This window comes from Felis catus, chromosome A2 (genome assembly GCF_018350175.1).
Source record: "Felis catus isolate Fca126 chromosome A2, F.catus_Fca126_mat1.0, whole genome shotgun sequence".
Classification (NCBI taxonomy): Eukaryota; Metazoa; Chordata; class Mammalia; order Carnivora; family Felidae; genus Felis; species Felis catus.
The window spans coordinates 126,690,070-126,714,637 of record NC_058369.1 but is presented as its reverse complement, the minus strand read 5'-3'; the positions used below and the strand labels follow the sequence as shown (position 1 = coordinate 126,714,637).

The window sequence follows — 24,568 nt, the reverse complement described above, 5'->3', positions numbered from 1 at the left end:
AGAAACTAAACCTGTGAAAAGTAAAATGACATACTCAAGATGACACATTTAGTAAGGCATTAATGTAAAACTAGATCTACTCATTTCTAGTCTTTCACAATATCACCCCGACTCGTATCATATAGTGTCCCTATTGTACACAGTTTTTCACTGAGTGAAAACTGCAGTTGAGAAGGGAGATAGTTTTTCTACATAGGACTGTTGAAGTGGTTCATGATTGATGGTCAGATTTTCAAACTACTAAACAGTAAACAGAATTAGCAGGTATACCAAAAGCAGATCATTCACCAGAATGTTAAGATTTTTCAGAAAGTTTTTAAAATGATCTAAGATAATGCCAAGTGTTTTGTTTTCTTTTTAAAGTAGGCTCCATGCTGGGTGTGGAGCCCAACACTGAGCTTAAATTTACAATCCTGAGATCAAGACCTAAGCTGAGATCCAGTCAGATGTTTAACCAGCTGAGCCCCCCAGCACTGCATACAATGCTAAAAGTTTTATATAGAGATTTTTTATTTTCTGGATTAGTGGTTTAAATGTTACATTGTGCTATTTGACTATTCTTTTATATATATATATATATATACACACACACACACACATATATATATATATATATATACATATATATATATATATATATATATATATATATATATATATATGAAACTTATTGGCAAATTGGTTTCCATACAACACCCAGTGCTCATCCCAAAAGGTGCCCTCCTCAATACCCATCACCCACCCTCCCCTCCCTCCCACCCCCCATCAACCCTCAGTTCTCAGTTTTTTAAGAGTCTCTTATGCTTTGGCTCTCTCCCTCTCTAACATCTTTTTTTTTTTTCTTCCCCTCCCCCATGGACTTCTGTTAAGTTTCTCAGGATCCACATAAGAGTGAAAACATATGGTATCTGTCTTTCTCTGTATGACCTATTTCACTTAGCATCACACTCTCCAGTTCCATCCACGTTGCTACAAAGGGCCATATTTCATTCTTTCTCATTGCCATGTAGTATTCCATTGTGTATATAAACCACAATTTCTTTATCCATTCATCAGTTGATGGACATTTAGGCTCTTTCCATAATTTGGCTATTGTTGAGAGTGCTGCTATAAACATTGGGGTACAAGTGCCCCTATGCATCAGCACTCCTGTATCCCTTGGGTAATTCGTAGCAGAACTGCTGGGTCATAGGGTAGGTCTATTTTTAATTTTTTGAGGAACCTCCACACTGTTTTCCAGAGCGGCTACACCAGTTTGCATTCCCACAACAGTGCAAGAGGTTTCCCGTTTCTCCACATCCTCTCCAGCATCTGTAGTCTCCTGATTTGTTCATTTTAGCCACTGACTGGCATGAGGTGGTATCTGAGTGTGGTTTTGATTTGTATTTCTCTAATGAGCAGTGACGTTGAGCATCTGGATGTCTTCTTTAGAGAAGTGTCTATTCATGTCTTCTGCCCATTTCTTCACTGGATTATTTGTTTTCCAGGTGTGGAGTTTGGTGAGCTTTTTATAGATTTTAGATACTAGCCCTTTGTCCGATATGTCATTTGCAAATATCTTTTCCCATTCCGTTGGCTGCCTTTTAGTTTTTTTCATTGTTTCCTTTGCTGTGCAGAAGCTTTTTATCTTCATGAGGTCCCAATAGTTCATTTTTGCTTTTAATTCCCTTGCCTTTGGGGATGTGTCAAGTAAGAAATTTCTGCGGCTGAAGTCAGAGAGGTTTTTTTCTACTTTCTCCTCTAGGGTTTTGATGGTTTCCTGTCTCACATTCAGATCCTTTATCCATTTTGAGTTTGTTTTTGTGATTCGTGTAAGAAAGTGGACTAGTTTCATTCTTCTTCATGTTGCTGTCCAGCTCTCCCAGCGCCATTTGTTAAAGAGACTTTTTTCCATTGGATATTCTTTCCTGCTTTGTCAAAGATTAGTTGGCCATACTTTTGTGGGTCTAGTTCTGGGGTTTCTATTCTATTCCATTGGTCTATGTGTCTGTTTTTGTGCCAATACCATGCTGTCTTGATCATTACAGCTTTGTAGTAGAGGCTAAAGTCTGGGATTGTGATGCCTCCTGCTTTGGTCTTCTTCTTCAAAATTACTTTGGCTATCCGGGGCCTTTTGTGGTTCCATATGAATTTTAGGATTGCTTGTTCTAGTTTCGAGAAGAATGCTGATGCAATTTTGATTGGGATTGCATTGAATGTGTAGATAGCTTTGGGTAGTATTGACATTTTAACAATATTTATTCTTCCAATCCATGAGCATGGACTGTTTTTCCATTTCTTTATATTTTCTTCAATTTCCTTCATAAGCTTTCTATAGTTTTCAGCATACAGATCTTTTACATCTTTGGTTAGGTTTATTCCTAGATATTTTATGGTTCTTGGTGCAGTTATGAATGGGATCAGTTTCTTTATTTGTCTTTCTGTTGCTTCATTATTAGTGTATAAGAATGCAACTGATTTCTGGACATTGATTTTGTATCCTGCGACTTTGCCGAATTCATGTTATCAGTTCTAGCAGACTTTTGGTGGAGTCTGTTGGGTTTTCCATGTATAATATCATGTCATCTTCAAAGAGTGAAGGCTTAACTTCGTCTTTGCCAATTTTGATGCCTTTGATTTCATTTTGTTGTCTGATTGCTGATGCTAGAACTTCCAACACTGTGTTAAACAACAGCGGTGAGAGTGGGCATCCCTGTTGTATTCCTGATCTCAGGGAGAAAGCTCTCAGTTTTTCCCCATTGAGGATGATATTAGCTGTGGGCTTTTCATAAATGGCTTTTATGATGTTTAAGTATGTTCCTTCTATCCTGACTTTCTCGAGGGCTTTTATTAAGAAAGGATGCTGAATTTTGTCAAATGCTTTTTCTGCATCGATTGACAGGATCATATGGTTCTTTTCTTTTATTAATGTGATGTATCATGTTGATTGATTTGCAAATGTTGAACCAGCCCTGCATCCCAGAATGAATCCCACTTGATCATGGTGTATAATTCTTTTTATATGCTGTTGAATTCGATTTGCTAGTATCTTATTGAGAATTTCTGCATCCATATTCATCAGGGATATTGGCCTGTAGTTCTCTTTTTTTACTGGGTCTTTGTCTGGTTTAGGACTCAAAGTAATGCTGGCTTCATAGAATGAGTCTGGAAGTTTTCCTTCCCTTTCTATTTTTTGGAATAGCTTGAGAAGGATAGGTATTTTCTCTGCTTTAAACGTCTGGTAGAATTCCCCAGGGAAGCCATCTGGTCCCCAATAAGCCACCTTATTTGTTGGGACATTTTTGATAACTGATTCAATTTCTTCACTGGTTATGGGTCTGTTCAAGCTATTTCTTCCTGTTTGAGTTTTGGGAGTGTGTGGGTGTTTAGGAATTTGTCCATTTCTTCCAGGTTGTCCAGTTTGTTGGCATATAATTTTTCATAGTATTCCCTGATAATTGCTTGTATTTCTGAGGGGTTGGTTATAATAATTCCATTTGCATTCATGATTTTATTTCTTTGGGTCATCTCCCTTTTCTTTTTGAGAAGCCTGGCTAGAGGTTTATCAATTTTGATTATTTTCTCAAAAAACCAACTCTTTGTTTCATTGATCTGCTCTACAGTTTTTTTGGATTCTATATTGTTTATTTCTGCTCTGATCTTTATTATTTCTCTTCTTCTTCTGGGTTTGGGGTGTCTTTGCTGTTTTGCTTCTGTTTCCTTTAGGTGTGCTGTTAGACTTTGTATTTGGGATTTTTCTTGTTTCTTGAGATAGGCCTGGATTGCTATGTATTTTCCTCTCAGGACTGCCTTCGCTGCATCCCAAAGCGTTTGGATTGTTGTATTTTCATTTTCATTTGTTTCCATATATTTTTTAATTTCTTCTCTAATTGCCTGGTTGACCCATTCATTCTTTAGTAGGGTGTTCTTTAACCTCCATGCTTTTGGAGGTTTTCCAGACTTTTTCCTGTGGTTGATTTCAAGCTTCATAGCATTGTGGTCTGAAAGTATGAATGGTAGAATCTCAATTCTTGTATACTTATGAAGGGCTGTTTTGTGACCCATTATGTGATCTATCTTGGAGAATGTTCCATGTGCACTCGAGAAGAAAGTATATTCTGTTGCTTTGGGATGCAGAGTTCTAAATATATCTGTCAAGTCCATCTGATCCAATGTATCATTCAGGTCCCTTGTTTCTTTATTGATCTGTGTCTAGATGATCTATCCATTGTTGTAAGTGGAGTATTAAAGTCCCCTGCAATTACCACATTCTTAACAATAAAGTTGCTTATGTTAGTAATTGTTTTATATATTTGGGGGCTCCTGTATTCGGCGCATAGACATTTATAATTGTTAGCTCTTCCTGATGGATAGACCCTGTAATTATTATATAATGCTCTTCTTCATCTCTTGTTACAGCCTTTAATTTAAAGTCTAGTTTGTCTGATATGACTACTCCAGCTTTCTTTTGACTTCCAGTAGCATGATAAATAGTTCTCCATCCCCTCACTTTCAATCTGAAGGTGTCCTCAGGTCTAAAATGAGTCTCTTGTAGACAGCAAATAGATGGGTCTTTTTTTTTTTTTTTTTTTTTATCCATTATGATACCCTATGTCTTTTGGTTGGAGCATTTAGTCCATTTACATTCAGTGTTATTATAGAAAGATAAGGGCTTAGAGTCATTGTGATGTCTGTAGGTTTCATGCTTGTAGTGATGTCTCTGGTACTTTGTCTCACAGGGTCCCCCTTAGGATCTCTGGTAGGGCTGGTTTAGTGGTGATGAATTCCTTCAGTTTTTGTTTGTTTGGGAAGACCTTTATCTCTCCTTCTAGTCTAAATGACAGACTTGCTGGATAAAGGATTCTCGGCTGCATATTTTTTCTGTTCATCACATTGAAGATTTCCTGCCATTCCTTTCTGTCCTGCCAAGTTTCAGTAGATAGATCCATCACTAGTCTTATCGGTCTCCCTTTATATGTTAGAACATGTTTATCCTTAGCTGCTTTCAGAATTTTCTCTGTATTTTGCCAGTTTCACTATGTAATGTCATGCAGAAGATCGATTCAAGTTATGTCTGAAGGGAGTTCTCTGTGCCTCTTGGATTTCAATGTCTTTTTCCTTGCCCAGATCAGGGAAGTTCTCAGCTATGATTTCTTCAAGTACACCTTCAGCACCTTTCTCTCTCTCTTCCTCCTCTGGAATCCCAATTATGCGTATATTATTGCATTTCATAGCATCGCTTAGTTCTCTAATTCTCCCCTCATACTCCTGGATTTTTTTTATCTCTCTTTTTCTCAGCTTCCTCTTTTTCCATGATTTTATCTTCTAATTCATCTATTCTCTCCTCTGCCTCTTCAATCCGAACTGTGGTCACCTCCATTTTATTTTGCAGCTCATTTATAGCATTTTTTAGCTCCTCCTGACTGTTTCTTGGTCCCTTGATCTCTGTAGCAGTAGATTCTCTGCTGTCCTCTATACTTTTTTCAAGCCCAGTGATTAATTTTATGACTATTATTTTAAATTCATTTTCTGTTATATTGCTGAAATTGTTTTTGATCAGTTTGTAGCTGTCACTACTTCCTGGAGTTTCTTTTGAGGAGAATTCTTCTGTTTCGTCATTTTGGATAGTCCCTGGAGTGGCACGGAACTGCAGGGCTCTTCCTCTGTGCTGTCTGGAGTAACTTGCGTTGGTGGGTGGGGCCGCTGTCAGACCTGTTGTCTGCCCCCAGCCCACCGCTGGGACCACAGTCAGACGGGTGTGTACCTTATCTTCCCCTCTCCCAGGGGTAGGACTCACTGTGGAGTGGTGTGGCCTATGTCTGGGCTACTTGCACACTGCCAGCTTGTGGTGCTGCTTTGATGGGATCTGGCGTATTAGCTGGGGTGGGTCCGCAAGGTGCACAGGGGCGGGAGAAGCAGACTCAGCTCGCTTTGCCTTTGGTGGTCCGCTTCAGGAGGGGCCCTGAAGCACCAGGAGGGAGGCAGACCTGTCGGAGGGATGGATCTGCAGAAGCACAGCGTTGGGTGTCTGTGCGGTGCAAGCAAGTTCCCTGACGGGAACTGGTTCCCTTTGGGATTTGGCTGGGGGATGGGCGAGGGAGATGGCACTGGCTAGCGCCTTTGTTCCCTACCAAGCTGAGCTCTGTCCTCCAGGGCTCAACAACTCTCCCTCCCGTTGTCCTCTAGCCCTCCTGCTCTCCGAGAGCATAGCTGTTGGCTTTTAACATTCCAAATGTCAAGTCCCGCTGGCTGTCAGAACTCACGCAGTCTGGCCCCTCCGCTTTTGCAAGTCAGACTCGGGGGCTCTACCTTGCCGGCGGGCTGCCCCTCTACCACCCCGGCTCCCTCCTGCCAGTCCGTGTAGCATGCACCGCCTCTCCGCCCTTCCTACCCTCTTTTGTGGGCCTCTTGTCTATGCTTGGCTCTGGAGAGTCCTTTCTTCTAGTCTTCTGGTGGTTTTCTGGGTTATTTAGGCAGGTGTGGGTGGAATCTAAGTGATCAGCAGGATGTGGTGAGCCCAGCGTCCTCCTATGCTGCCATCTTTCCATTAGAAAAAGTGTTTTTTTATTTTAAAACACTGACAGGTGTGAGGTGAAATCTCATTGGGGTATTGATTTGTCTTTCCCTAATGATGAGTGATGTTGAGTGTCTTTTCATGTGTCCTTTGGCTATCTGTTTGTCTTCTTTGGAGAAATGTCTGTTCATGTTTTCTGCCCATTTTTAATTGGATTATTTTGAGGATTTTTTGGTGTTCAGTTGTATAAGTTCTTTATGTATTTTGGATACTAACCCTTTATTGCATATGTCATTTACAAATATCTTCTACCATTCACTAGGTTGTTTTTGGTTTGTTGGTTTCCTTTTCTGTGCAGGAGAAGCTTTTTATTTTGATGTAGTCCCAATAGTTTATTTTTGCTTTTGTTTCCCTTGCCTCAGAAGGAGACATATCTAGAAAAATGTTGATGTGGCTAAGAGACATTACTTCCTGTGGTTTCTTCTACTATTTTTATAGTTTTAGGTCTCACAGTTAGGTTCTTAATGTGTTTTGAGTTTATTTTTGTTTATGCTGTAAGAAATTGGTCTAGTTTCATTCTTTTGCATGTAGCTGTCCAGTTTTCCCAGCACCATTTGTTGAAGAAACTGTCTATTTCCTATTGCATATTTTTGCCCCCTGTGTTAAAGATTAATTGACCATATAATTGTGGGTTTCTTTTTGGGTTTTCTCTTCTGTTCCATTCTATTTTTGTAGCGGTACCATACTGTTTGGGTTACTACAGCTTTGTAATGTAACTTGAAGACTGGAATTGTGATACCTCCAGTTTTGTTTTTCTTTTTCAAAATTGCATTTGCTATTTGGGGTCTTTGTGGTTCCATACAAATTTTAGGATTGTTGGTTCTAGTTCTGTGAAAAATGCTGTTGGTATTTTGATAGGGAGGGATTACTTTAAATCTGTAGGTGCTGGGGTGCCTGGGTGGCTCAGTTGGTTAAGCGTCTGACTTCAGCTCAGGTCATGATCTCACAGTTCATGAGTTCGAGCCCTGCGTCGGGCTCTGTGCTGATAGCTCAGAGCCTGGAGCCTGTTTTGGATTCTGTGTCTCCCTCTCTCTGCCCCTCCCCTGCTTGCACTCTCTCTCTCAAAACTAAATAAACATAAAAAAAAAATTTTAAATCTGTAGGTTGCTTTGGGTAGTATGGACATTTTAACAATATTCGTTCTTCCCATCCATGAGCAGGGACTGTCTTTCTATTTGTTTCATCTTCAATTTCTTTCAGTCAGTGTTTTATAGTTTTCAGAGTACAGGTCTTGCACCTCCTTGGTTATGTTTATTCCTAGGTATTTTATTATTCTTGGTATAATTATAAATAGGATTCTTTTCTTAATTTCTTTTTCTGCTATTTCATTATTAGTGTATAGAAATGCAACACCTTTCTGTACATTGATTTTGTATCCTGCAACCTTACTGAATTCATTTATCAGTTTTAATAGCTGTTGGATAGAGTTTTTAGGGTTTTCTATATATAATATGTCATCTGTAAATAGTGAAAGTTTTACTTCTTCCTTACCAATTTGGGTGCCTTTTATTTCTTTTTCTTGTCTGATTGCTGTGGCTAAGACTTTAAGTACTATGTTGAATAAAAGTGGTAAGAGTGGACATCCTTGTCTTGTTCTTGACCTTAGGGGAAAAGCTCTCATTTTTTCCCTATTGAGAATAATGTTAGCTGTGGACTTTTCTTTTTTTTTATATATAAATAAAAAACAGTTTTTTTTTTTTTTTTTAGAAAGAGAACAAATAGGTGAGAGGGACCGAGGGGGAGAGAGAAAATCTCACGCAGGCTTCATGCTTAGCACGGAGCCTGACACAGGACTTGATCCCATGACCTTGGGAGCATGACCTGAGCTGAAATCAAGTTGGACACTAACCAACTGAGCCACCCAGGTGCCCTTGTGGGTTTTCCTTTATTTTGTTGAGGTATATTCCCTCTAGACCTACTTTGTCCCCAGTTTTTACCATAAATGGTTGTTGTTCTTGTCAGATGCTTTCTCTGTATCTATTGAGATGATCATATAGTTTTATCCTTTATCTGGTTGGTGTCATATATCACTTTGATTGATTTTCAAATATTGAATCACCCTAGCATCCCAGGAATAAATCCCAGTTTTAACAAGGTGCATGTGTCTCCCACAGGAGGCCCTGCAAAGCTCACAGTCGGCAGATGGTGTTGGCAAGGTTTGTGCTGGTCTTCTGGAGGGGACTTGCAGCACAGGGACTGAGGCTGGCCTGGCTGGAGGGGGCAGGGTAGGTTGTAAGCAAGTTAGGTAGGGAGTGTGATGATTCCAGCAGGTAGCATGTGTTTATGCTGGGGGTAGGAGAGGGAAATGGCCCTGCCAGCTCCTTTGTTCTTGGAGGAGCCTCCCAGTTTAATCTGCCCCACTGGAACAGGCTCTGCAATTAGTAAATAACTCTCCCTCCCTTATGCCCCAGGCATTTTTCAAACTGCTGCTTCTGTATATCTCTCTGGGCTGTTTATTGTGCTGTCCCCTTAAGGGTGGGGACTCAGTTTTCATTTGCCTTCTGGGCTCTCTCAGAGCTGAGCCAGCTGATAATGGTAAATTCTAGGCTTTAAGTCCCACTGGTTGTAAAAACTAGTGAAATTCGTATTCTCTGGTTTTCTGAGTTAAATGATGTGGGGATTTGTCTTCCCCATGTGGGCTCCCCAGTGAGAGGATCTGTTTCTCTCCCCCCTCTGCATCCACGGGTTCCCTCCTGCAGATGGCCTGTTTAGCTCCCTACCACACTTCCACCCTTCCTACCCTCTTCATTGTGGCCTCTTCTCTACCTGTATCCATGTGGCAAGGTGAGTTTAGGGTCCTCTTATTTTGACGTCTTCCTGATTATACAATTCTGGGGTTTTTGTTTTTTTATTTATTTATTTTGAGAGAGAGAGTTTAGAAAGAGCAGGGGAGAGCAGAGAGCGAGAAGGGGAGAGAGAATCCCAGACAGGCTCCATGCTGTCAGCGCAGAGCCCAACGCGGGGCTCATCTCACAAACTGTGAGCTCGTGACCTGAGCCAAAATGAAGAGTCAGACACTCAACCGACTGAGCCACCTAGGCACCCCGCTTCTTGTTTTCCTAGAGGAGAATAAGAGTGATTCAGGGTCATGAGGTGGTAGTGCTGTAGCATTATGAAGAATGTTTTATTTTTATTTTTATGTTTTATTTTATGTAACATTGTAAATAACATCTAGATCATGGGAGAGATAGGATCATTTCCTTCATGCTGAACAATTGTTCGTTTGTATTTACTTCCTTTTTGCTCTAGGTTTGAGCTCTCTGAAAATCTATTTGTTTTTATGTCTGTAAGATATACAAAGCTTCAGAACATCCTCTTATAAAGAGGAAGGATTCAGAAATAGTTGATATGAGCAGAGATATCAATATTGATTATTCTCTATTACTCTGGTATTGATTCATAATTTAGCAAAAAAATAATGGTTTTTGGTCCAATTTTAAAAGGCAAAACTGTATGGTGGCATATTTCAGCCCATTTTTAGGAAGAAATATCCTACCTGATACTGTTCTTATAGAACTCAAGAGGAGATTCTGTTATTTTCTAACACGGTGATGGAAGAGTTGCCATAGTTGTAAGATGGACACAAAAGCAAGAAACAAGGTCACATTCCTCCAGGCTAGGGAACTAAGACCTGGGCAATAAATAGGGTTGTCTATATATTAAGATGATTTGGTTCCAAACTTTTAAAACTGATCAGTAAAACTATGTAATATCTGATTGCTTACTGTTTGTGTTTGCTATTCTTATGGTTGGAAGGCAGCAGAGAATACATTTGATATTTATAGGTAAGTCAGGGCTAGATCTTCACATGGCTGAGGCACGTGGCTGCTTCCTTCATGAGGAGGCCTCAAGTGTGCAAGCCATACCAACTCTACCAGCAGTCTGCTCTGCCTAAAAATCTATAGAAAAATATTTGAATTGTTAAGATTGTTCCCCCCATGTGTTCTTTTTTTTAAACACAAATACTCCAGAGAAAGGATATCAATGACTAACTGGCAAGTGGGAGAAAGTAGGTGGTAAATAGAAAGACTTGGAGTTTACAAAGTAGAGGGCACTTAAACATTATATTTTTCCAGTCATAAAAGAAATATATGTTCAGTATAGGAAGTTGGAAAAGTATAGAGAAGAGAATAAAATCCCATTATTCTGTCGCTAACAGATAATCACTATTGACATTTAGTGTGTTTTCCTTGTCCCATCCCTAATGTTCATAATTGAGGTTAGTATATTTTTGTTTACATACCTGTATTTTCTCATGTCATTAAAAACCGTCAACCTTTTTTGTCAGCATTATTGTCACTGACTGCATGTATTTCATAAAATGGGTATACAATCAGTTAAGTCTTTTGGTTTTTCCTACTGTGTTTTAAAATTTCGGAGTTTTGTTAGTTGTCCACTCTAGGCGGCTTCTTGCAGTGGCCGTGCTGTAGTGGAGGTGCCGGCTAGGATAGGCCTGTGTCAGACTTCTCCTCGAGGAAGGAGGGCCGCAGCTGAACCAGCTACCTCAGAATTGTTTTTTCCTTTCTCCCATCCCGCAGTATGCTGAAGGGAAAGAGAGGCCCAGAAAACCAGGGAGGAATGAGAAAGAATCAAATCACTATTATACCTTTCTTTCCCAGTGAAAGTTCTTTAGGCCTCAGGCCTGGCCTGTCCTCGGGGAGGGGAAAGCGCTTTAAATTCTATGTGATTGACCTTTTAAAGTTGATTAAATTGACTTGAAGTGGACTTTCCTTGATATTTGAAAATTATTGGAAAGCCAATGAAACTGGTTATTTGGACATAGGAAGATGATATCCTGGATGGCAAATTGAAAGTGATGATTGGAGAGGCGCCTGAATGGTTCATTTGGTTAAGCATCTCGCTCTTGACTTCTGCTCAAGTCATGATTCACAGTTCATGAGTTCGAGCCCCACATTAGGCTCTGGCTGACAGCATGCAAAGCCTTCTTGGGATTCTCTCTCTCTCTCTGCCCCCCACCCCCTGCTCGTGTGCTGTTTTTCCCTCTCTCAAAATACATAAATAAACTTTAAAAAATTAAAAAAAAGTGATGATTGGAGAAAAATAATTAAGCATCTTCTTGTTTTAATTCCCCACCAAATAATACTGGGAAATGTCTTCTGATTCACTTAAATGATGACACTAATGGACAAGAGAGATTTGACATGAAATTTATTGCCTTTTAGAAGTAGTTTGCCATGTGGATGAGGTATGTGAAAGCTTGATTCTCCAAGTGGTATAGATATGGATTCTCTGAACTCAAGGGAGAGCAGATAAACTTCTCCTTTCTTTTCTCTTAAAAAAAAAATGGGTTGTGGGGGAGAATGGGGAGATGTAGGTCAAAGGGTATAAACTTTCAGTTATAAGCTGAATAAGTCCTGGGGATCTAATGTACAGCATTGATGATTATAGTTAATAATACTGTATTGTAGGTGGCTCAGATGAGTGTCTGACTCTTGATTTCAGCTCAGGTCATGATCTCATGGTTCATGGGTTCAAGCCTCGTGTTCGGCTCTGTGCTGACAGTGCAGAACCTGCTTGAGATACTCACTCACTCTCTCTCCCTCCCTCCCTCCCTCCCTCCCTCTCTCTCTCTCTCCCTCCCCCCCCACCTTCCCCTCTCCTACTCTCTCTCTCTCTCTCTTTCTCAAAATAAACTTAAAAAAATTAAGATAAAATTACTGTATTGTATACTTGAAATATACTAAGATTTTAGATGTTTTCGCCACACAGAAAGTGGTAACTACGTGAGGTGATAGCTGTGTCAATCAACTTGATTTTAGTAATCATTTCACAGTGTGTACATATACTAAATCATTACATTGTACACCTTTAGAAAAACACATCACATGGTACAACCTAAATATGCCCCATTTTTATTATTTTATTTTTTAAGTTTATTATTTATTTTGAGAGAGCAAGCACACATGCACATACCCTGAGTGGGGGAGGAGCAGAGAGAGAGAGAGAGAGGAAGAGAGAGAATCCCAAGAAGGTTCCACAATGTCAGCACAGAGCACGACTCAGGGCTCGATCTCACGAACCGTGAGATCATGACCTGAGCTGAGATCAGGAGTCAGACGCTTAACTGACTGAGCCACCCAGGTGCCCCCACAATTTTTATTTGTATTTGTTAGTGATAACTCAGTAAAACTGAAGAAAAATGACTTTTTCCTCTTGATCATAACACTAACAAATGCATATTGTAAAGAATTTTAAAACTTCTGAAAAGTACAGATAATAAACTTCAGTGCAATCTATCACTCCATCCCAAACAGGAGCAGCAGCCTTTGGGTATATTCTTGCAGGCTTCCTTGTGCCTTTTTACATTGTTTATTGCCTTTTCCTTTTTCCAAAGCTGAGATTATACTCCTAAAATTTTTGTGGCCTGCCTGCAGTTAAGAGATTGCATAAAGCAGTAGAAATTGTAATATAAAAATATTCACTGATGAAGTGACCACTCAACATTTCTGCTCTCTCTTTTAATGTTTGAACTTATTCACCCATTTAACCACTGTTTCTGTCTCTGTGCCTGGGCGTTATTATAATGCAGGTGGATTGGGAAGTTATTTCTTGAGGTTAGTGAAGGATACTGGAGATCTTTGTGATCACTGACAAATCTATCTAGGTCGGACCAGTTGAAAAACTGTTGAAGAAAGAAATCAGTAGAGATAACAATAGGATAGGCACTTTAAAGAATGATTGGACATGACATCATATTAACACAAGCTCCCATGTAGTTTGCCACCATTATGATGCCATGTAAATCAGGATGAAATGAAGGATGTTATGTGCTATTGTATATCATTCTGATGGAAAAATCACTCCCCCTCCCCCCCAGCCCCCACTATTTTTATTCATTCATTGATGAATCAAAAAATTAGTACATAGGCATACATAAAGGTTGCCTAAATGTTATTAAGCTGCCAAGGTATGTTTTCTTTCTTATATTTATAGGGTACGTTTTTAGTATAAACTCCCTATCGAATTGTCATTTCCTATTAGGAATATGAATGAATATGAACACTTAATAGCCTTCTAGTACCATTTATTGGCAATAACAGGGAACACCTGTATTTAAGTTTTTCTTAATTCTCTAAATTCTTTTATATCTGCTGTAATAAACATAGTAGTACCCCTTATCTGTGGTTTCACCTTCTGCAGTTTCAGTTGCCTGAGATCAACCTTTCTGGAAGCAGATGATCCTCTTTCTGACATATCGTCAGAAGGTCAGTGGTAGCCTCATGCTGCTGCCTGTGTCATTCGCCCCCCCCCCCATCTTATCACACAGTCATTTTATCATCTCACATCACAAGAAGAAGAGTGGGTTATGGTACCATAAGATATCTTGAGAGAGAGGCCACATTCACTTATCTTTTATTACAGTGTATTGTTATAATTGTTCTATTTAATAGTTATTGTTAAACTCTTAATGTGCCTAATTTATAAATTAAACCTTATCATAGGTGAGTATATATAGGAAAAAAATAGTGTACATAGGCTTTTGTACTCTGCATTTTCAGTCATCCACTGGGGTCTTAGAACATATCCCCTGCAGATGAGCGGGGACTACCATAGTAACCAGATAACGACAGTTTTTCTAGTGAGTAAGCATATGCCAGAAAAGCTAATTTTATCCAAAATTAAGTACATACTTTAAAAACATACAACTACAAGTTATATTAAAAAAATTCTTTAACCTTTTTTAGGTCTAAATGTCAGTCCAATATAGAAGGCACCACATCTGTCTCTCCTGGAATTAAGGCCAAATTTCTTACCTTCTTCTCACCGTGTTTGATATATTGATGACTTGGGATCATTAGACTAGGGTATGCAAAAAAATATTTGCTAATCTGCTGAAATGAGTTTTTAATTATGTGCTTTTATTCATTTAATTATCAGAGTTGTCATATAAAAAATGTAGCCTCTGTATGCTATATTTCCATTCTCTGAGATGCTGCTTTTTACCGTGCACATGAGTCATCTGAGGATCTTGTTAAAGTGCATGTTCTGATTCACTAGGCGTGGTGGGGGGCAAAATTCTGCATTTGAAACCAGCTCACAGCCTTTTGACCACAGTTTGAATTGCAAGGCTTTCAAGAACAGTTTTGGGAACAGAAGCCAGGCAAAGCCTATCGAAGCCATTTCTTGTTACACTAACTTTAAGTCACATGTCTAGTTTATTAGTAATACATATTTTTTCAATGGAGATATATATGTTGTATTATAATTTGTAGTGTGTTCGTTTTCTGTAGTTTTTGTGTTGAGCATATTATGTACAGCGGTGGCATTCACAAAGAATGAATGTACCGATCATGATGATGATGATGTAATAATAATTGACAGGTATTGACTACTTATTTGTACTTTACAAAGATTGACTAAATTTTCTCAACAAAACCATGAAGTAGACATTATTATTGTTACCCCATTTAAAAATGAGGAGGCTTACTGACAAGTTTAGTGACTTGCCCATGGCCACAAAGCCAGAAGGTGGATAGAACCAGGGCAGAAATGCAAGTAGTCTGACTCTAGTGCTTATAGTTTCAATCTCTTTACTAGTCTGACAGTAAAAAACTAGACTTCATAGCATGAATTTTCTAGCTTCTCTCTCAGTTCCTATAAGATATATTTGCATTTTCTAGCTTCTTTCCCAAAAGGCCTTTTGAAGATTCTTTTTCTTCCGTATGTTTTCCTTTCTTGTGGCTTTTTCAAGATACTAAGGATCTCTGATTCATTACTAGGGTTTTTTTTTTTTAGTCTTCCTTTCTGTATATCTGTGTTTAGAAAAGATCTCAATTTTCATATTCTTTTGATGTTAAAATTAATGAAGAATGAAAAGTAGGTAGTACCCTTCCCTGAATGAAAGATGAAAATGTTTTTAGTAATGTTGAGACTGTTTTCTGTGAAAGACTAGCCCAGGAAAGCTTCAAATTTTATAAAATTGTCACAGAAGAATGGTGGATTATTTTTTTGTGTTCTTGAAAATTGGGGCTATTATTTTTTTTATCCAAATGGCAGTTATAATTTAGTGATTAATCTGGAGACATACCTTCCACTCTGAGTTCTCTTGCCAAACCACCAAATGGTCTTAGAGAAGCCAAGGAGCCCTCTGCCTTATCTCCTCAGCCTGTCAGGTGGTGACACTGTATGCAGTACCTTTGTCCTTTAGCATGTGAAGGAGAAACAAACACAGAAAGAGGATTTCTAAGTACTGAGGTGTTTGTAAAAATTTGTGACAGTGAGTGAACAGTGTTTAGGATTAGATGTGGTACCTCAGTTGCAGTTTCATTTGGAAATGAATAAACACAGAACAGGTCATGATCAATAAGAATATAACTGGCTTATTACTCATCTCAAAATAATTCAAGGTTATTTATTTGCATTATCTGTGTTTTTTTTTTTTTTTTACAGTCCATCAATATTATGGAACTGACTTTACAGAAATATGGAAGTTATGAAAAATTTGAGCAAGCCACCGGTGGCAGCCTGCTATCTAAAACTCGAATCTGGAGTCACGTTAGGAAGTACATGATGAAAGAAGGCTGCATGGGTGAGGTATGAATTGGGATGACACGAGATGCTGACTGCTGGCATTTTAACTCCCGGTGCCACATGGTTTTCTCTGCAGGTTTTGTTCTCCCATCCCCATTCTGCTCATTAAATTAGTCACCCAGAAGTCTCACTAAATGCTAAGTTTATGTCGCATTGAATTATTTTGCTCACTATGTGTTTTTCTTTACTTACTACCACTTCTGTATACTTTATGGAATTGTTGGAATTGTTTTATGAAAATTCTTAAGAGATTTGCCTCAGTGGCTCCTCTGGTTAGTAGCCAGTTCAAAATAAGCTTTGGCCCAACAGCGAACAGGACTCTGGCTTGTATACCTTCCTTTGCATCATTATAGCCAGGGGGGACTGTATTTGAGAGTGCGGCCCTCTACTTTCCTTCATTCCAGGAAAGGTTCTTGAGTTCCCCAGGCTCAAAGGTGGAAGTGTCAGAAGTGATTGGCCCTGCCTTTCATCGTCTAGGTTTCTGGGAGATTTGAATTGGTATAAGCAAAATAAAAACATCTTGATTTATGGGCCTGTGGTTTCCTGTGAAAGCTGCTTCTCCCCAGCCTTTACGTTTTGTTTCATATATTTATATTTTTCCTCTTGCTCCTTAGATTGTAGTACATCTCACTGAAGATCTGCTTTCCCGAGCTTCGATGACAGTGGTAAATGGATGTCCAACGCTGACCATCAATGTTTCCACTGCACGTGAGCACTGGCTGGAGGGAATGCTGAGGCATGAAATAGGTAGGGTAACCCTTCTCCATTTGTTCATTTGTAATATCAGAAATCAGCATCAGAGAAACATTCTTTTATAATGGGGTTTTCTCTTAGCAGTATTTAGCAAAAAGTAATGAAATTTTTAGGTTTCACTTGAGCCAAGATAGTAATGTCTTACTTCAAATTAGATTTTTTTAGGCACTGTGTAGCTGTATTAAGCATGGATAGTCATTTAACTCCTCTGAATTTTAGTCCTCCCACCTGAAACTTGAAGAAATTGAACTAAGTGCTCTCTCATATTTTTTTCAAATATCAAAGTCTGTGATTCTTCCCTTTACCTCTCCTAATGACACATGTAGTCCTTCTGAAAGCAGAGTACCTCCTGCAAAAGGCTTTAGGGTCAGGTCATTTTCCACTTTGTTTTGTAGGTACACATCAGTTTAATTTTAGAACTGTTGGTAGAATCTTTTTTTGGCTAAGAGTTAAAATGAGAATGTCATTTCTTGGTTTTTGTGTGCCTTTTCTTGTCCACAGGCACACATTATTTTCGAGGTATTAACAACCTTCAGCAGCCATGGAACAGTTGGACTGGTCGTAAAAAACATGAGCTAAAGCCAAACAATCCCACAGAAGAAGGACTGGCAAGTATTCACAGTGTCCTTTTTAGAAAAGACCCCTTTTTATGGAGGGCTGCCCTCCTCTACTACACTGTTTATCGAGCCAGCCAAATGTCTTTTTGTGAACTCTTCAAAGATATTGGAAAGTTTGTCAAAGACCCCAATACAAGATGGGATTATTGTGTACGAGCGAAGAGGGGATGGACTGATACTTCTCAACCAGGTGGGTGTCCCTTGACTATAGGTTTCCTGACTTGTGGTTAGTTGTCTGTTGATTTTGGTTACATCCTTCTCCACCAACCATAGAATTCACTTACTTACGAAAAAGTAAACCTGTTACTTGAGGTCAGTACTAGTTTTCCCAAATCACGTTTCGTTAGCATTATTTTCTCAAATCTCATTTTGAAAAATTTCAAGCCTACAGAAATATGGCAGTGATAGAATTCACACCCATATTACCCTTCCTGTAGATACATGAATAGTTAACATTTTGCCAGTTCTGCCTTCTCACGCTGATTGTAAAAACAGGTTTACTGAGATATAATTCACTTGGCATACAGTTTGCCCACTAAAAGGTACAGTTCAGTGGTTTTTAGAATATTCGTAGTGTTGTGCAGCTGTCACCACTGTCTAACTCCAGAACGTTTTCATCACCCCAAAAATAAACCTGTACCCATTAACAGTCATTTCCTATTCCTTCTCCCCCATGCCCCCAGCTCCAAGTAACCATTACTCTACTTTCATAGGTTTGCCTGTTTTGGACATTTCATACAGATGGAATCATATAATATATAACCCTTTGTGTCTGGGTTCTTTCACTTAGCATAATGTTTTTAAGATTCATCCATATGGTAGCATGTATCAGTATTCAGTCCTTTTTATTGCTGAATAACAATATATATGTATATGAAATTTTATTTTTCTATTCACCATTAATGGACATTTGAGTTGTTTCCACACTTTTTGGCTGTTACAAATAATGTTGCTATGAACATTTGGGTACAAGTTTATATTTTTAATTCTCATGGATTATATATATATTTTTGAGTGGAATTGTTGGGTCATATGGTAACTCTCTGTTTAACCTTTTGAGGAACTGCCAGAATGTTCTTCAAAGTGACTTCTCCATTTTACATTCCCACCAGCAGTATATGGGGGTTCTTATTTTTTTCTTTCTTTTTTTTTTTTTGATTTCAGGAATATAATTTAGTGACTCATCACTTATGTATAACACCCAGTGTTCATCCCAACAAGTGTCCTCCTTAATGCCCCTCACACCTTTAGCCCATCACCCCCACCCAACACCCTTCAAGCAGCCCTCAGTTTGTTCTTTGTATTTAAGTCTCTTATGGTTTGTCTCCCTGTTTGTATATTATTTTTGCTTCCCTTCTCTTATGTTCATCTATTTTGTATCTTAAATTCTGCATATGGGTGAAGCCACATGCTCTTTGTCTTTCTCTGATTTCACATAGCATAATATACTCTAGTTCTACCCACATTGTTGCAAATGGCAAGATTTCATTCTTTTTGATCACCAAGTAATATTCTGTTATATATGTGTGTACGTGTGTGTATATATATACATATATGTGTATGTATGTGTTACACATGTGTATATATAATACATATATGTACCATACACACACACACACCACATCTTCTTTTCCATTCATCAGTCGATGGACATTTAGGGTCTTTCCATACTTGGGCTATTGTTGATAGTGCTGCTATAAACATTGGGGTGCACGTGTCCCTTCAAAACAGCACTTCTGTATCCTTTGGATAAATCCTTGGTCATAGGATAGTTCCATTTTTAACTTTTTGAGGAACCTCCATGCTGTTTTCCAAAGTGGCTGCACCAGTTTGCATTTCCACCGGCATTGCAATAGGGTTCCTCTTTCTCCACATCCTTGCCAACATCTCTTGTTGCCTGAGTTGTTAATTTAAGCCATTTTGACATATGTGAAGTGGTATCTCATTGTGGTTTTCATTTGCCTTGCCTCCAGAGACATGTCAAGTAAGAAGTTGCTGCAGCTAAGGTCAAAGAGGTTGTTGCCTGCTTTCTCCTCTAGGACTTTCATGGCTCCCTGTCTTACATTTAGGTCTTTCGTCCCTTTAGTTTATTTTTATGTATGGTGTAAGAAAGTGGCCCAGGTTCATTCTTCATGTCACTGTCCAGTTTTCCCAACACCATTTGCTGAAGAGACTTTTTTTTCCATTGGATATTCTTTCCTGCTTTGTCAAAGATGTTGGCCATATGTTTGTAGGTCCATTTCTGGGTTCTTCGTTCTGTTCCATTGATCTATAGGTCTGTTTTTGTGACAGTACCATACTTTCCTGATGATTACAGCTTTGTAATACATCTTGAAGTCCAAAATTGTGATGCCTCCATCTTTGGTTTTCTTTTTTAGGATTGCTTTGGATATTCATGGTCTTTTCTGGTCCCATACAAATTTTAGGATTGTTTGTTCTAGCTCTGTGAAGTATGCTGGTGTTATTTTGATAGGGATTGCATTGAATATGTAGGTTGCTTTGGGTACTTTCGACATTTGAACAATATTTGTTCTTCCAATCCATGAGCCTGGAATATTTTTCCATTTTTTTGTGTTTTTCAATTTCTTTCCTAAGCTTTCTGTAGTTTTCAGTGTATAGATTTTTCACTGCTTTAGTTAGGTTTATTCCTAGGTATTTTATGGTTTTTGGTTCAATTGTAAATGGGATTGATTCCTTGATTTCTCTTTCTGCTGCTTCACTATTGTTGCATAGAAATGCAGCCGATTTCTGAGCACAGATTTTATATCCTTCAACTTCGCCGAATTCATGGATCAGTTCTAGCAGTTTTTTGGCAGAGCCTTTTGGGTTTTCTACGGAGAGTATCATGTCATCTGCAAAGTAAAAGTTTGACTTCCTCCTTGCCAATTTGGATGCCTTTTATTTCTTTGTGCTGATTGCTGAGGATAAGGCTTCCAACACTATGTTGAATAACCGTGGTGAGAGTGGACATCCCTGTCTTGTTCCTGACCTTAGAGGGAAAGCTCTCAGGTTTTCCCCATTGAGGATGTTGTTAGCAGTGGGTCTTTCATATATGGCTTTCATGATCTTGAGATATGATCCTTCTATCCCTGCTTTCTTGAGGGTTTTTATCAAGAATGGATGCTGTATTTTGTCAAGTGCTTTTTCTGCATCTATTGAGAGGATCATATGGTTCTTATCCTTTCTTTTATTTACATGGTGTATCACGTTAATTGGTTTGTGGATATTGAACCAGCCCTGCATCCCAGGAATAAGCCCCACCTGATCGTGGTGAATAATTCTTTCAATGTATTATTGGATCTGGTTTTCCCGTATCTTGTTGACAATTTTTGCATCCATGTTCATCAGGGTCTGTAGTTCTCCTTTTTAGTGGGTCTTTGTCTGGTTTTGGAATCAAGGTAATGCTAGCTTCATAGAATGAGTTTGGAAGTTTTCTATCCATTTCTATTTTTTGGAACAGCTTCAAAAGAATAGGTGTTAACTCTTCTTTATTTTTTAATTTTTTTAATGTTTTATTTATTATTGAGAGACAGAAACAGAGCATGAGCATGGGAGGGGCAGAGAAGAGGCAGGAGGCTCTGTGGTTTTCATTTGCCTGGAGCAGTCTCCAGTCTCTGAGCTGTCAGCACAGAGCCCAACGCGGGGCTCAAACCCACAAATCACAAGATCATGACCTGAGCTGAAGTTGGATGCTTAACTGACTGAGCCACCCAGGCCCCCCAACTCTTCTTTAAATGTTTGGTAGAATTCCCCTGGAAAGCCATCTGCCCCTGGACTCCTGTTTTTTGGGAGATTTTTGATTACTAATTCAATGTCTTTATTGGTTATGGGTCTGTTCAAATTTTCTATTTCTTCTTGTGTCAGTTTTGGTAGTTTATATGTTTCTAGGAATTTGTCCATTTCTTCCAGATTGCCCATATTGTTGGCATATAATTGATTATATTCTCTTATCATTGTTTGTATTTCTGCAGTTTTGGTTGTGCTGTCTCTTTCATTTGTGATTTCATTTATTTGGGTCCTTTGCTTTTTCTTTTGATCACTCTGGCTAAGGGGTTTATCAATTTTGTTAATTCTTTCAAAGAACCTTTCACTGCTCTGTTCAACTGTTTTTGTTTTTTTTTTTTTAATTTTGATATCATTGATTTATGCTCTAATGTTTTATTATTTCCCTTCTTCTGCTGGTTTTGGGTTTTATTTGCTGTTATTTTTCCAGCTCTTTTAGGTGTAAGGTTAGATTGTGTATTTGAGACCTTTGTTCCTTTTATGACCACCTTTGCTGCATCCCAGAGGTTTTGGGCTATTGTGTTTTCATTTTCATTGGCTTCCATGTACTTTTTAATTTCCTTTTTAATTTCTTGGTTAGGTGTGCCTGGTTGGCTCAATTGGTTAAATTTTTGATTCTTGATTTCGGCTCAGGTCATGGTCTCACAGTTTATGAGTTCAAGCCCCATGTTCGGCTCTATGCTGGCAGCATGGACCCTGCTAGAGATCCTCTCTCTCTCTCTCTCTGTCTCTCTCTCTCTCTCTCTCTCTCTCTCTCTCTCTGTCTCTCTCTCTCTCTCTCTCTCTCTCTCTCTCTCTCTCTCTCTCTGCCTCTCCCCTGTGCACTCAAAAGAAACTTCAAAAAAATTTCTTGGTTAACCCATTCATTCTTTAGTAGGATATTTGTTGATCTCCAAGTATTCATTTTCTTTCCAAGTTTTTTCTTGTGGTTGATTTCAAGTTTCATAGCGTTGTGGTTTGAAAATATGCAAGGTATGATCCTGATCTTTTTGTACTTGTTGAGGGCTGATTTGTGTCGCAGTATGTGATCTGTTCCAGAGAATGTTCCATGTGTACTCGAGAAGAATGTGTATGCTTTACGATGAAATGTTCTGAATGTATCTGTTAAGTCCATTTGGTCCAGTGTGTCATTCAAAGCCATTGTCTCCTTGTTCATTTTCTGCTTAGATGATCTGTCCATTGTTGTAAGTGGGGTGTTGAAGTCCCCTACTATTATGGTATTATTATCAATGAGTTTCTTTATGTTTGTGTTTAATTGATTTATATATTTGATTTTTCCCATGTAGGGGGCCTAAATATTTACAACATTTACAATATCTTACAATCTTCTTGGTGGATAAACCCCTTAATTATGTTATGTTGCCATTCTTCACCTCTTGTTAAAATCTTTATTTTAAAATCTTGTTTGTGGGATATAAGTATGACTACTCTAGTTTCTTTGATGACCATTGGCATGATAGATGGTTCTCCATCTCCTTACTTTCAATTGCAGGTGTTTTTAGGTCTAAAAATGGGACTCTTGTAAGCAGCATATAGATGAGTCTTGTTTTCTTATCAATTCTGATACCCTGTGTCTTTTGATTGTAGCATTTAGTCCATTGACATTTAGAGTGAGTACTGAAAGATATGAATTGTGTTACCTGTAGAGTTGGAGTTTCTGGTGATGTGCTCTGGCTCTTTCTAGTCTTTGTTGCTTTTGGTCTTTTTTGTTTTGTTTTCATCTTTTCCCCAAAGAGTCCCACTTAAAATTTCTTGCAGAACTGGTTTAGTGGTCAGGAACTCTTTTAGTTTTTGCCTGGAAGACTCTTTATCTCTCCTTCTATTTTGAGTGTCAGTCTTGCTGGATAAAGAATTCTTGGCTGCATATTTTTCCAATTCAGCACGTTGAATATAATAATCCTGCCATTCCTTTCTGGCCTGCCAAGCTTCTGTGGATAGGTCTGCAGCAAACCTAATCTATCTTCCCTTATAGGTTAAGGACTTTTTTCTTCCTTGCTCTTTCAGAATTCTTTCCTTGTCTGTGTATTTTGTGAATTTGAATATGATATGCCTTGGTGATGGTCAGTTTTTGTTGAATCTAATGGGAGTTCTCTGTGCTTCTTAGATTTTGATGTCTGTGTCCTTCCCCAGATAAGTTTTCAGCTATAACTTGCTCACATAACCCTTCTGCCTCTCTTTCTCTCTGTTCTCTTCTGGGACTTGGATGATTCAGTTGTTATTCCTCTATAATAAGTCACTGAGTTTTCTAAGTCTTGTATTGTGCTCTTTTGCCTTTGTTTCTGTCTTTTTTTCTGCTTCATTCTCCATAATTTTTTCTATATCACTGATATTGCTGCTCTGCTTCATCTGTCCTTGCCATCATGGCATCCATTCGAGATTACACCTTGGTTATAGCATTTTTAATTTTTCCTGACTAGATTTTACATCTTTTATCTCCACAGAAAGGGATTCTGTGCTTTTTTTCAACATATTCTTATTATCATGGTTCTAAATTCTAGTTCATCCTGCTTCTTTCTGTGTTGTTTAAGCCCCTGGCTGTCATTTCTTCCTGTTCTTTCTTTTGGGATGAATTCCTTCATTTTTCATTTTGGAGGAAGAAAAATTAATAAAATAAAAAATTTAAATTAAAAAAATTTTTTTAAATTAAAAAAAATAAATGAAGCTAGATCCTAGGTGTGTTTTGGTCTGCTTGTTGAAAGAAGCTTTATGGAATAGAGAAAAAAGGGGAAGAAAAGGGGGAAAAGAAAAAATTTTTAAAAATTGACATAACAAAATCGAATAGAACAAAAAAATCTAAAAAATTAAAAATAAATTTTTCTGTGTCCATGGAAAAGAAAGGAAACAAAATTTAAACAGATAAATGAACCAGCAAACAGAATGAAACCCAAATGAAGTTACATCCAGTTTCCCATAGAACTCAAACTGTGAAGTGCTCTGTAGTTGGTACACTAAGCAGGTGGGGTGACTTGTGCTGGTCGTCTAGGGGATGTGTTTAGAAGGCACTGTTGGGCAGGGCTTGGTGTAACGGCTCTGTTCTCCACTAGGTGGCACTGATTAGCTTACTGGGGTGGATCAGTGTGGTGTGCATGCACATGTTCAGGAGAGTTGGAAATGGCTTCATCCAGCTCCCTAATCTCTGGCACAGGAACTTTGCATTCTCACTGACCTGTGATCGAGCACGGGTCTCAGGACTCCTTCCCCTCCCCGCCTCTACCCTGCTCGTGTCCAGGCTGTCTACCCATCAGGTGGCACCTCCCTCCAGAGTTTTATCTCCGATGGGGTTGTGTTTCAAAATCCCACACTTCAGAGA

At 38.7% G+C, this 24,568-nt stretch overlaps 1 protein-coding gene across 5 annotated transcripts in view; it reads left to right on the top strand.

Moving 5' to 3' along the window:
* The window catches only part of KIAA0895 (uncharacterized protein KIAA0895 homolog), a 73,907-nt gene that overhangs the window by 37,072 nt on the left and 12,267 nt on the right, over positions 1-24,568 (top strand). For 3 of the 5 annotated variants that reach the window (XM_011280498.4, XM_006929310.5, XM_003982951.6), the window contains 3 exons: positions 15,965-16,108; positions 16,720-16,852; positions 17,360-17,665. In XM_011280498.4, the coding sequence (XP_011278800.1) occupies positions 15,965-16,108; positions 16,720-16,852; positions 17,360-17,665 (583 nt within the window). Of the gene's footprint in view, positions 1-14,257; positions 14,380-15,964; positions 16,109-16,719; positions 16,853-17,359; positions 17,666-24,568 lie in introns of those variants that run through there. The other 2 variants (XM_023250500.2, XM_019825701.3) reach the window with 2 other exon arrangements.